Consider the following 14,270-nt stretch of genomic DNA (forward strand, 5'->3'; position numbering starts at 1 on the left):
TCACAGGGAGGTGTAACCACCTCCCAGACAGGCTTAGGTGTATTGGGGCTTGGTGGGTGCATTCATAGAATGCTTTTTCAGACAGTGCTGGGGCACACTTGGTGTCCCTGTGCATACTCCAGTTCAAACTGGTTGCAGGGGCACTCAGCCCCTGCTCTGGCGTGAAACTGGACAAAGGGAAAGGAGTGTAAACACCCCCACCCTGGGTCGTCCCATAGGTGGGACCCTAGAGTAAGTCCAACCCCTAAACTTAGTATAAGTATAGGAACTCAGTCCTTAGGACTTTAGAGTACCTTGGACAAAACTCTGCAACATATATCCTGGAACTTCGATATTCTATTTCATCTAGAAGACGGAAGAATCTCCCTTGGGGTCAAGGAGTGACTCCCCTGTTCAAACAGGCACCAATGAAGCATCTTGCCGGTCTGCATTTCCAAGGTTCCTGCCGGAACCCGAAGGTTTTGCGACACAGGACACAGACTTTCAGACATCTCCGAGGCCGACATGAGATCCCAGCAAAGCTGAGTCCTGTAGACATCATGAGAGATGTGGGACCAGAACTCCTGGACACCGTGCAAATTTGCTAGTGTACCTACTTCCCGAGCGTTCCCGAAGTTGTGCATTGGGCTACTCGTAGTCCAAGCCCTGAGCAGCGAAGATTGTGGGCCTACACTCCACGAGTGTTCCGGGGGCTCGCTTCTAGCATTTCGGCTCAAGGCCCCTTCGTGATCCCTGGTCCGTGACTGGTGGGTCCTCACAAAGGTAACTCTTCTGTTTCTTGGGCCTTCCTGGTTGCTCCAGACGTGCCCTGACTCCCTTCCAAAGGGTGAGTCCCTCAGACCTTGCTGGTCTGCACTGAAGCCAATCTTTGCTTTCTGCGTGGGTTGCTGTTACCAAGGCTTGTTGGGTCCAATCCGGATACCGACACTGCAGCACTCGACATCCTTCGTGGGGCAGCTCGAATCCAGCTCCTGGTTGTCGTTGACACCTCCTGGTCCTCGTGGCTGAAGAGTCAAGCTTCACCTTCTTCACCTGAAATCACCCGACATTGTTGGCATTGTCTGCTTGCCTTCCTGGTCACTGGCTAGTGACCCAGACTCTGTCCCCTCTGCTTTCAGGTTCTTCGATCCACCCTTGGATCCATCCAGACACTTTCCACTTGGTCACCTGCAGCACTTCTTTGCAGCTCGCCACAGGAAACAACAATGAAACCCGACACCAAAAACACCTATGCACCCGGCTTCCCTGGGTGAGGTAACAAGAGTACTCCAGTGCTCCCTTGGGTATTGACTCTCGAACTGTCTAGTTCTCAAGGGGTTTCTTCCAAGTCCACTCCTAAGTGTCCTTAATCTGTAATTTTCCAACTGCGACTTCCCCCATAGAAGTTAATGGTGATTCGCGGCTGTGTTTAGACACTGCACGCGTCCACCGTGGGTCCCCTGTGTCACTACCTTGGGTGGTTCCTGGTGGCCGTAGCGGTTCTAAAGGCTCTAGGCCTCATAATTTTGTCAAAACACACAAGATGATGGACGGAATGTTGCACATTGGCAAAACATTCACCCCAAGTCACAGATCTGGGTTTAATCCAATGTTATTTTGCTCACCACGCCACCCCAGTTCAGACATGGCCATATGCAAATCAGTCTTGAACCTGTGCCTCATGGGAACAGTCCAACCCGAACTGCCAAGACATGTCTTCCCTAGACCCGAATCAAGTATCCTAAGACCGGTTTCTGGCTATCAGCCGTCATCAGCCAGGACCCAGCCATATGATAGCAAGATTGTGGGATTGGGGACTGGTCGAGTCACAGCTTTTTCAAATTTTAGCATTACGCTTCACCCCCTCCCATAACTAGGAGGTGGGAACCAGGGTTATCATTGAGTTTGAAAAGCTCTCTACACAATATGGTACCACAAATGTCCTGGTGTCGTCTATTTACGCTACACTCAACTACTCCATACACTCCCGAATGTCTTTACATATTGCAATGGGAATAAGAGATCATACAAGAAGAATGTCAGGGTTTAAGAGGTGATATTCCTAAAACCTCTTGCAGTGCGCTGGATAGGGAAACATGATGTAAAATTATGTTAAACTGGTATCAGACACCAAGCAAACTCTAGTGTATGTTCCCACACTATGATGACAAATGTTGGAGAGGGTGTGGTAGGAAGTGCACAATGGTGCATATTTAGTGGTCTTGGACAAATATCGAATTTTACTGGAAGCACAATCGCAAGGCCTTGCACTGCAGGAATAAACAGTAATTTCACAAATGCTATTCGAAACTAAACAGAAGTAAGCAACTAAGTGGAGGAAACCATTGGCATCAGACATCACACAGTGGTCCAGAAGACTATGGTCACTAAGGGTCATGGAGATGATCAAGCATGACCTGTCAACATGCAGAAAGGATTTGAGGCCACGTGAGCGGGGAAACTCTTGATGGACTACTTTCATTATGACCTCTGAACATTGTCTTGTCCGAGAGCCCTTCGGGCACTGAGACTAAATTGCAACCCACAAACTTTGAGATGTTAAGCTCCCCACAGTGAGATGTTGACCTAACTGAGATTGACCTATTGGTTGCAGCTGTGGCAAGGCTGCTGCCTCCTTTGTGTTCCGAATATGATGTGTTACTCTTCTTGTTGAGGGTGGGTGGGGGATGAATCAATGCCCTTGAGAGTTTGCTTACGTGCTCAGGTGAGTTGTTTTGTTTGCGTTCATGTCTTAGATTCCTTAAAAATTTAGATTCCTTAAAAATTTGAGTCTCAGTAGAAAATAAATTTGATGTGGGATTCTTTCCCAGAGGTCGCGTGGTATTTCTTTGACTACGTGGCTGAAAGGTGTTGTTGATAATTATCCTGTCCAGCCACCCTGTTCTGTTTTCCCCATTGTTGAGATCCGGGCTGGGCAGACTTAGGATCCAAAACCTTCACTGTTCTACAGTCTGGTTGACCGAGCACTGGCTCGCAAGGTTTCTTTTCTGGTTTCGACTTAAAAGTAGAGTCGATTCTGTACATTAACTGTGGTAGGGAAGGGGCTCCTTCCTTGTGTATTCAGCATGGCCGAACAAGACACGTTATCATTCAGTGAGGACCATATAAAAAAACTTCTCTCTGACTCCAACCTTTTTTCTTCTGTCAAACTTAGCAGCACAGCCAAGCAACTCAATTATGCCGAAAAACTAACAAGGCTAAGAAAAAAACATGTCCGGACGGAGCTACATGGCCACTTCCTCCTTGCTAACCTCAGAGCAGGAACAATCCCATGGGGTCTCCAGATTAAGAATGTGCCTGTCATCTTCACCGACGATCCTGTCTACCGTAAGGGATTCAGCTTTATCAGTACGAAATGTAGCAGGGACTTGATGGTACACACAGTGGAGACCACCCAGCGTATTCTCAAAAAGGAAGAGGAAGAAATTGAAGAACAACTCAAAGCCATCAGAGATAACCACACTGAAGCTGAGGCTAAGGCTCTTCTGGAGAAGATCGAAAAGGAACTGGTCACGTTCCGGGATAACACCATCAACTTCAAGACGTCAAAATTTGAAAAAGACCAAAAGAACTTTAATATTGACACCGTGTACCCCTACTTAAAAGACGAATTCTATAGTAGATCCGATTCGGTCAGGTACCTGAATTCTAATCAGGGAAGATCTAAGAGAAGATTCACGACTTTCTCTGAAACATCTTCTTCCGAGTCCATGGAGGATTCCGACGCAGGAGAAGGCCCTTCGAATAGAAATCAACAAAACAGGAACACCCCTAAGAGGCCTTTTTTAGGCCAGGGCCAACAACCCAAGCGGACACGATTCAAACCTCAATGGGAGATGACAACACGCAAGAAGCACTACAACTCGTGAAACCATCTGCCATTATCAATATCTCGGGGAAGATCTTGTCCAAAGCTGAACAAGAAGTTCTAGAACTAGGTCTTTCTTTTGTTCCTGGGGTCGCCATGGACTTCACAAAAATTAAAATGGAAGTGATGGAATTTTTCCGAAAGGTCCGATTGAGATGGTTTTTTCAAGGATGTCACCGAACCACTCTCCGTCGAAGCGTCAGGATTGAGAAATAAATCCTCGTTCTGTCCGCCAAACCACAACGTCTCCAAAAATATACTAGCCTTCGAACGTTCAGTCATGTCATTACTGAATATTTTGAAAAAAAAGTCCCTTCGTCCCTAAAAACATTACGAAAAAACACAGGGAGGCGATTCAAGAACTCAAAACCCAGCAGGAGGCCGTCATCAGGCAAGCCGACAAAGGGGGCGCGGTGGTTCTGTGGTCGAAAGATCTTTATCGTACTGAAGGGCGCAACCATGTGTACAACCAGGAGTGGTACCGCAAAATCACCCACGATCCGACGGCACAGATACAAGATGAAGTAAGCAAACTGGTCAACGCTGCCAAGGATTCAGGTTTTCTTGGACCAAAAGAATCGGAATATCTCATCAAAAAACACCCACGAACCCCTCACTTGTACTTCCTCCCTAAAGTGCACAAAGATCCCAAAGTACCACCCGGCCGCCCGATCGTGTCCGGGTGTGATTCCGTGTTCGAGCCCATCTCCAAATTCGTGGATGTCTTCTTGAAACCCCTTGTGGTACAAGTACCATCTTTCCTGCGTGACACCATGGATTTCATAAACTAGGTGGAAGGCCTTCCGTTTGATTCCTGCAGTCAAATTCTCGCTTCCATGGATGTGTCATCTCTCTACACACAAATACCGCAACAAGATGGCCTGGATGTAATGGAACTGTATCTGGACAGCCGACCACGCCCCCACAGAGTCCCTACTGAATTCATAATCTCCCTGGCCACTGTGGCTCTGAAAAAGAATTTTTTCACCTTTGAAGAGGAAATGTTTCTTCAGATCAAAGGCTCGGCTATGGGCTGCCCTTTCGCCCCCGAAATGGCTATCCTGTACATGGGACAATTTGAAGAAAAATACGTTTGGAACAACAACCCCTACAGAGGCCACATTGGACAGTGGCTCCGATATATAGATGACGTCTGGTGCGTGTGGAATGGAACATCTATACAACTGGAAGAATTCCACGTGTGGCTGAACAATAGGAGTCCAGACATCAAGTTCAGTTTGAGTTACCACGAAAGATCTCTTCCATTCCTGGATGTTGAAATCTCAGCCAGAGACAACGTGTTGTCATGCTCGTTGTACCAAAAAAAGACGGACAAGAACAATGCTCTCCATTACAAGAGCTACCATCCACGGAGCCTAAGGGATAATCTCCCTTATGGCCAATATCTCCGAGTGAGACGGAACTGTACCACCACCGAACAGTTCGAGCTGCATGGTCAGAGCCTCACGTCGAAGCTCCAGGAACGTGGGTACCCCCAGAAACTCTTGAAGCATTCGATGAAGAGGGCAAGGTGGACGCTGAGGGAACATCTACTAGAAAAAAGACCCAGGCCAACGACTGAGAGGATGGTATGTGTCTCCACCTTTGGCCCCCACACCAACCAACTCCAGAAAATCATCAGAAAGAGCTGGCATCTGGTGCAAGAAATCCTTCCTGACATAGGCGTCCCGCTATTTGCACTCAAGAAGAACAGGAGCATTGGCCAAATGATCACATCCACCAGACCACCCCCAAAGAAGGTCTCTCAAAGTACCATCTTCGGAGCAAGCCCAGTTACAGGACATCGTAAATGTGGGACTTGCTCGGTTTGTGACCTTACGATGGAAGGCTCACTCTTTACGGATGGAAACAAATTTTGGCGCCACAACGAACATACAAATTGCAAAACCAAATATACAGTGTATGCGATACTGTGTCCATGCAATCTGTTATACATTGGTAAAACCACACAGGAGGTCCGTCAGAGAATTATACAACATCGGTCAAGAATCAACAACAAAATCCTGACGGCCCCCATGGTTTCGCATTTTGTGCAACAAAAACACTCTAGTCAGGACATGAGATGGACGGTCCTTGCAGTCATCAAGGGTGGCAATGGTGACCTAGTTGCCCGCCTATCCCAAAAGGAGGCGTACCTCATACTCAAGTTTGATACATCCAATTCTGGCCTGAACGAGATGACTGAATCTACCAGCCTTTAAATATAGAGTTCGGCAGAGTCTGGCTGTGCGCTTACTTTGATCTGTGTCTTAGTGATCCCCCCTTTGAATCTGTGCTTAATTATACATTTATGTCTGTTGGGCGCGTTGAGGCACCCAGGGTGGGTCGACAGAGGTCTGCTTTTGGTCTGTGTGAAAACGTTGATAAGCTGGTTAGTGGGTTAGTTGTCCAGAACATCATCCATGGGGCTCATGACATTACAATGGTCAATGTGGTAAAAGAACTTTCTTTTCACTAGGCTACATAATGTACTCCTGATAATTTCTGGGCTGATGTATAGAGCATCCTTCATGAGAATTAGATTCCCTGTCTTCCAATGAAGTTTGAACCTGTGTCCCGGTTGCAATTGTTGTTGAATAATACATTGAGTTCCAACCCTATTTACACTGCTTAGGTTTTGATGTTGTTGTATAATAAAGTTTCTAATGCGTACATGACAATATCACGATTTTGGCTCAGAGCATGTTTCTGTTGTAAATGCCAAGATTTCCATGTTTGTGTTTGAACTTTGAATCAATACAACTGTTATTGTGTTGCTCGTTTTAATTCTATATCGAGCATGTGTATTACCAATTTAGGAACTCCGTGTGTTTGTTTGTTTTTTTTAAACTATTGCGGAATGCTATCGCATTCACTGCTGCATTGTCCACACATATGCCCCCACTCGCATTGAGAGTCCCTGCGACCGATACTTAATAACTACAAAGTCCAGCATTCTCTTGGACGATCCCCCGTAGCCACACCCCCCAGTACCTCGACCAGGTGAGCTCATTAGCTATGCGTCCCAGCGCGGCGCTTCACTTCGAGTCTGTGTTGCTGCTCGAAAACGCCGGATTGATTCCCTCCCCGGTGACGGCATGCCCCGCTAGTGACAATAACTAATTGAAGCTCGCGCTTCCCTCATTCCAGGTCAGCGCGAACCATTAACCCCTTGCTGACACGGACCTGACAAGAAACTACCGATATATTTTTCCTTTGGCTGGGATTTCAGGTAGGAAACTCTCCTTGTGGGTCGATGGTGACTTTCCACAATATACGGGCTAATGATAGTAACTTTGGGCACCGTGTGTTTTCTGTGGTCCTGCAGTTCCCACCCTCAGACGTTGGAACATGTGAGCACCGTTTGTGCACCGCTTCGTGGGCACCCCAATTCCAGCCCAATAGCTGGTTGAAGTACAGGTAGGATTAGTTAAAAGTTTTTACCATGGCCCCACACCACATGGCACCTCGTTCAGCCTCCCTGGCTTGCCACCGCGCTAAGCTTTCCATTTGTTTTTTCAGAAACCCTGCCCGGTCGAGTGTAACTGGTACTACGGCCATTCTTACGCCATTGAGCAGGTAACCAACCCCCCTCTTTTGTCCCTTGGAGTCAGAGTCTTGTATAACATTGTCCTTAAACTCATATTTTGACACCCACCTTGTATATCTGTTACAGAATCATTATCCCCAGTCCCTGTCCTGAAGAGAACCTGGAACAACCCCGGTTCGAAACGCGTCGACACCTCCACCCTGTGGTAAACCTCCAAGGGTGCCACTAGGACATAATTACACCGATTCCGTTGGACCCTAGTTGTGCAACCCGCTTCAAAAAAATTAACCACAGGCTTGGTTGACAGGCAGGCATTCCATTCCACCTCCCCGCCTGTCCCATGGTTTCACAGTCTGTAGGACTGGTCCACATTTGCTTTACACTTCAAAGTTTTGCACTGTATATAATTGCAATTAATATTGTTCACTGAATTTTGTATTGTTTTTGGTGTGTCTCGTTCACTAATGTGGCCTCATTCACTTTTGTATGTATTGTATATTTGTAAATTCTGTAAATTGTAGATATTGCCATCATTTATCCACTGTCATAACAGTTGTTTTGTTTGCGTTCATGTCTTAGATTCCTTAAAAATTTGAGTCTCAGTAGAAAATAAATTTGATTTGGGATTCTTTCCCAGAGGTCGCGTGGTATTTCTTTGACTACGTGGCTGAAAGGTGTTGTTGATAATTATCCTGTCCAGCCACCCTGTTCTGTTTTCCCCAGGTGAGTAACAGAGCATGATATAGCTTGGCCATTGTTCTATTATGAAAATAACAATAAAAAGATGTTTATAAAAGCATGACTACCATTTTTTATAACATGCATATATTTTGGCAGCAGGTGAGGAGCAGCATGACCACCTGTTTATCACATTTTGCTTCATGCTTCAGCACCGTAGATGGGACTCAGTCTCCCGATCAGTCTTTGGTCTCCAACTTGGGATTGCTCCCTTGGTCTGTCCTGGATCTTTTCAAATGAATTTTCCTGATTTTGCCTCCTACTACTCAAAGGCAGCTTGGTGCCTTTATTGCGGGGTTCCCATTATATGAATTACTGATGTTTCGCTTAGCCTAGTACTACTGACCTCTCACCTAAAGACGCTAATTCTATTGCCATGGTTAATAATAGATTAATGAGCATTGGGTTACTGTCCCAAGCTCCATGCAGACTAGTTGGAAGTATTAGGCTTCGGCAAAGACAAATCGCTATGAGACTCTTCCTCAGGGGCTGCCGAACTCAGAACCCACACCCCTCTAGGCAACCCACACAGAGAACCTTGAAATAATAATGACAAATAACTCATCACGACTGACCCAGTAAACTCAATCTCCATCTCCTGCTTCCACGCACTCAAGATGCTCAAGGCTCACCCGCAACACATGCAAAACCAGCGCCCAGGCCCTGATTACTAGCAAGCTGGACTACAGCAATGCACTTTATGCCAGAATCAATGCTTTACTAATTAGAAGACTCCAGACCATACAGAACTCAGTCGCCAGACTCACTCTCAACCTGCATTCACATCACCCCACACCTCAAACAGCTCCACTGGCTCCAGTCCACAAACGCAAGAAACTGAAGCCCTGGCTCTTCACCTAGCCTGGCCCTGGCTAGGCTTACAGCTCCTGCTTCAGTGCCAGGAAACCCCTCCAGAGTGAGTTGTAAGCCACTTAAACACACATTTCATTGGACAACATAAGATAACATTGGCAACCCCACTGTAATATGGGCATAAGTGGTGTAACGAAGCTTAAGGGTGCCAGACACCAGTGCAAAGTGCATGGAGGGCCCCCTGGACTCAGTCAGGAGCTCTCAGACCAGGGACCCTCCACTCATGCACAGTGCCGAGGGGGGCCCTGGAGCTCAGGACCCCCCACACCGCGAGGGCTGTGGGGACCAGGCGTGCAATGCCCATTGGGTTGAAAGAGCGTCATCCCCCCTGTCGTGTGTCTGGGCTCGGCTGAGGAATGTCTGGAGTCATATCTCCGGCACACCCAAGTTTTTCACAAATCTTTAAAGACCTTTTGCATATTTTCATACCTTTGTAAACTGGTTACAGAGGCTTCGTTTTTTTTCTTGTTCCAGCACCCCCTGGGCCCCCACTCTGCTTATTCCTTTGCTGTAGAGTGAGAATGCATTTCATAAGAAGAAATTCTTTAGTAGGGTAGCCAAAAGAAAAATGTCAGCCATGTGTTGTTTAAAGAGCCTGCAAAGATCTCGTCTTGACTAAATAGGGTATTACATAAAAAAAACTATGTATTCATTTATAATGTTACTTTTCTGTCTCTGTTCCCTTTAATTATCAGTCATGGATCATTCAGGCAGCCCTTAAACACAATTAAAAGTGCTCTTTATTTATATTTGCTGTCCGAAGTATGCACAGATAAATGCTGAAAACACGGCTTAAGGTGACTGTTTATTTTTGTTCCATCTGGTACATCAACATAATGAGCTGGCAACCCTTATCATAAGACTGGAAGTTTGTTGCAGGATCAACACGGTATTTATTTACTCCACCCTCGATCCCTGATTAATGCCATAATAGTAATAGTTTAACTTGTATCTTAAACCCTACGCCGCCACCAATAACATGCTGAATTACTTCAAGTGTTGTCTCTACGCAGGGTGCATTCCCAGACACACTCCTCATTCTTGCCCTTCACTTTCACGCTCACCCTGCACTCACAGCGATCACCATGCACTCACACTGATCGCCATGCACTCACACCAGTCACCCGCTCACCCTGCACTCGCAGTGATCCCTCTGCACTCTCCATGCACCCTGTACCTCACACTGCAGTCATACGAGTACAGTACTCACCCTGCACTCATTTGACACTTCACTCACCTGTCCCCCTCACTGCTCAATCTGCAATCTCACTCAAACAAACCCATCACTAACCATACATTCATTCATCCCACTCTGCACTTACATCTGCACCCAAATTCATATGGTCACTTCACTCACCCTGCAGTCACTCCTCTTACCCTACTCTCACACTGTTGCATTGATCAACGTGTACTCACATGGGCACTCCTGCCAACCACACAGTGCAGAGGGTTATTGTGCCTGCCACAAAGAATGTTTACCATGCAGATCACAGAACCGAATGTGAGTAAACTAAGAGTTTCGCTGTAAAAAAATGAAATGTTTGTCAGAAAGGTGCTATAGAGAGATGATGTGCATTGTTGGTGAGTGGTAGTGAGGAATTTATGGAGAAAGAGGAAATGAGGGAGAGGGTGCAAAAAAAGACTGTTGCATTGTTTGCGACCAGTGCTAGGGCCAGCACTGACTGGGAGTTTCAGCCCTTAGTGGCGGCTCCTACGCTATGGCGGAGGAGCGTCGCCCCACTGCTTCCGAGCAGTGATAATAACGATAAGTTATTATCAATTTGTGTTTCCTTTGCTGGGGCTGCTCTGCTAAGGGAGCTGGGCAGGGAAGGAGTGGTAAGCCCACTCCCAAGTGCGCAATGACTGTTTTTGGTCGGCCCTCTCGGGCCGCCCGAACCGTCATGAGCACTTTCCCCATCTCCATGCAGGCTGCATTACAGCCTGCGTGGAGAACATGCCCACCCCTACAGCCCCTGGCTGAGCACCATGTCACGGCGCTCAGACCAATCACAACGCTGCATTGCAGCGTTGTGTTTGGCTTAGAGGAGGGAGCCTGGCTGCCTGCTTACTGTTCCTGAAATCGGAAGCAGGAGAACAGGACCAGAGATGCGGGCCCAGCCGGCGGAAAGGTACGTTTTTATTTTTTCCCTTGCATGACCCCACACGCGACAGCCCTGCGACCGACCCTGCAACCCCATGCCGGCCAAGCCTCTAAGCCAAATCCTCACCCCCCACCCCCTCGAAGTCCTGGTCTAGTTGCTCCCCTGGTGAGGGCGGATTTTACACCACGGACAGGCACTCACATCCTTCCGGAATTCAGCTCTATTTTGATTACTAATGGTACTTACAATGTCTGGGGACTGGGCAACTTGGATGGGGATTTCCTCTCGGGACATGAGCTCGTCAGTCGCGCTTTGCATGCATGTAAATGCAACTCGTTTTTTAATTTGTTTCATGATTTTATAGCTCTGTTCCTGTTGATTTGTGCCTTCCAGGCTCCGAGGAAGAGGCTTTCACTTTCCAGCAAAGCGACGTATGTGATTACAGGGACGAGCGGAAGGAACGCAACGCCTTCACTCGAGCAGGTTCTTCCCCTAGGAACTCCATCTGCAGGCGACCAGTCAAGATGGCACACAGGGGGACACAGACAGAGGGGCTCATCGCAATGTCTGATAAAGTTGTGTCGTCCACACCTCCAGAACAAGAAAAGGTCTGCAGCCCACATGACTCCGAACATGATGCCCTCCAGGGCCGACTTAAGCTGCTGGAAAAGGTAAGAAGTATAGGCCTCAAGTTGTAGCGTCTGAGGGGCTTGGGCTCCTGCTTTAATATACGTAAGGGCATGTTACGCAAGGCCTGGGCACGAGCAAGCAGTGTACCTCATTCCTGGGGTCTAAAGAGGGAATGCCTGTGGATGGAACAATCAATCAGAACATTTGTAAAGCACACTACTCACCTGTGAGGGTCTCAAGGCACTGGGGGGGGGGATGCTGCTGCTGCTCAAATAGCCAGGTCTTGAGGAGTCTTCTGAAGGTTAGCAGGTCCTGGGTATGCCGTAGGAGGATGGGGAGGGTGTTCCAGGTTATGGCCGCGAGGTGGAAGAACAATCTACCGCCGGAAGTCGCTCTTCTGATGTGGGGGACTGTGGCGAGGGCGAGGTCGGCAGAGCGGAGCTGGCGGTTGAGAGTGTAGAAGCTGAGTCATCTGTTGAGGTATGCTGGTCCTGTGTTGTGGAGTGCTTTGTGTGGTTGGGTGAGAAGCTTGATGGTGATCCTCTTGTTGACGGGGAGCCAGTGCAGGTCTCTCAGGTGGGGTGTGATGTGACAGCGGCGAGGGATGTCGATGATCAGGCGTGCAGAGGCGTTTTGAATGCGTTGAAGTTGTTTCAGGAGTTTGTCTGAGGCTCCAGCGTAGAGAGCATTTCCGTAGTTCAGCCTCCTGGTGACGAGGGCCTGGGTGACCATTCTTCTTGTTTCGGTGGGGATCCACCTGTAGATCCTGCGAAGCATACGGAGGGTGTTGAAACAAGAAGAGACGGCTTTGACATCCTTAGTCGTGGAGAGAGTAGAGTTGAGGATGAATTCCGGGTTGCGTGCGTGGTCGGTGGGTGTTGGAGCTGTTCCCAGTGCGGTCGGCCACCAGTAGTCATCCCAGACCGAGGGGGTGGATCCGAGGATGAGGACTTCCGTCTTGTCCGAGTTTAGCTTCAGTTGGCTGTTCTTCATCCAATCAGCGACGGCTTTCATCCCTTCGTGGAGGTTGGTTTCAGAGGTGAAGGGGTCCTTGGTGAGGGAGAGGATCAGCTGGGTGTTGTCGGCGTCAGAGAAGATGTTGACGTCGTGCAGTCTGGTGACGTGGGCGAGCGGTGCCATGTAGATGTTGAACAATGACGAGCTGAGGGATGAGCCCTGGGTTACGTCGCAGATGATCACAGTGGCTTCGGAGCAGAAAGGGGGAAGGCGGACGCTCGGGTTCTGCCAGAGAGGAAGGAGGTGGTCCAGTCCAGAGCTTTGTCTCGGATCCCAGCATCGTGGAGGCGTGTGCGTAGGGTGCAGTGGCAGACAATATCGAAGGCGGCTGACAGGGCCATGAGGATGAGGACCGCGGTTTCTCTGTAGTCCAGCAGGGCCCTGATGTCATCAGTCGCGGCGATCAGGGCAGTTTCGGTGCTGTGGTTGCTGCGGAACCCGGACTGGGATGGGTCCAGGATGTTGTTCTCGTCGAGGTATCGGGTCAGTTGTCTGTTGACGGTCTTCTCGACGATCTTCACCGGGAACGAGAGCAGGGAAATGGACCAGAAGTTCTTGAGGTCCTTGGGGTCAGCCTTGGGTTCTTTGAGTAAGGCTTTGATCTCGGTGTGCTTCCAGCTCTCCCGGAAGGTCGCTGTCTCGAAGGAAATATTGATGGCTTTCTGGAGATGGGGTGCGATGGTGCTGCTGGCTTTGTTGAAGATCTGGTGTGGGCATGGGTCTGACGGTGACCCGGAGTGGATGGTGTTCATGATTTTGATGGTGTCGTCGTCATTTATGTTGGTCCAGGAGAGCAGAGGATCGATGCGGATGGTGGCCGTGTGGTCGGCGGTCTGAGTGGTTGTCGGGGTGGTCGTGGCGTTGAAGCTGTCGTGGATGTCTGTGATCTTGCAGTGGAAGAAGGTGGCAAGGGAGTCGCACAGGTCTTGTGAAGGTGGGATGTCATTGGTGTTGGAGCTGGGGTTGGAGAGTTCCTTTGCAATGTTGAAGAGCTCTTTGCTATTGTGTGCGTTGCTGTCTAGGCGGTCTTTGAAGGAGGCCCTTTTGGCAGATATGATGAGGTGATGGTGTCTGCGGGTGGCGTTCTTGTGGGCTGCGTAGCTGTCCGGTGTCTGCTCATGGTGCCCTTTCTTCTTGAGCTTTTGGAAGGTTTGCTTGGAGTACTGGAGGTCTTCAGTGAACCAGCTGGCTTTCTTGCTGGTTTGTCTGTTGGAGAGTTTCTTGAGCGGGCGAGGGTGTTGGTGCAGTCGTCGATCCATTGTCTGAGGTTGCGGGCGGCAGTGGTGGCGTCGGTGGGCTCTGGGCGAGGGTGGTGGTTAGCTGGTCTTCGGTGACTTTGATCCAGGAGCGGCGGGGTATCTGTTGGGTGCTGTGGTGCTCGGTGGGTTTCCGGAAGGTGAAGTGGATGCAGCTATGGTCAGTCCAGTGGAGTTCGGTGGTGTAGTTGAAGGAGACGCGGGAGCTTGCCGAGAAGATGGGGTCAAGCGTGTGA

General features: G+C 48.8%; 1 protein-coding gene across 2 annotated transcripts in view; it reads left to right on the forward strand.

The window, feature by feature from the left end:
• The window catches only part of LOC147692464 (RAS guanyl-releasing protein 4-like), a 516,206-nt gene that overhangs the window by 459,041 nt on the left and 42,895 nt on the right, over positions 1-14,270 (forward strand). For both annotated transcript variants that reach the window (XM_086938673.1, XM_086938674.1), the window contains one exon: positions 11,525-11,802. In XM_086938673.1, coding sequence (XP_086794799.1) covers positions 11,525-11,802 — 278 coding nt within the window. The remainder of the gene's footprint in view (positions 1-11,524; positions 11,803-14,270) is intronic.

This window comes from Lissotriton vulgaris, chromosome 9 (assembly GCF_964263255.1).
Source record: "Lissotriton vulgaris chromosome 9, aLisVul1.2, whole genome shotgun sequence".
Taxonomy (NCBI): domain Eukaryota; kingdom Metazoa; phylum Chordata; class Amphibia; order Caudata; family Salamandridae; genus Lissotriton; species Lissotriton vulgaris.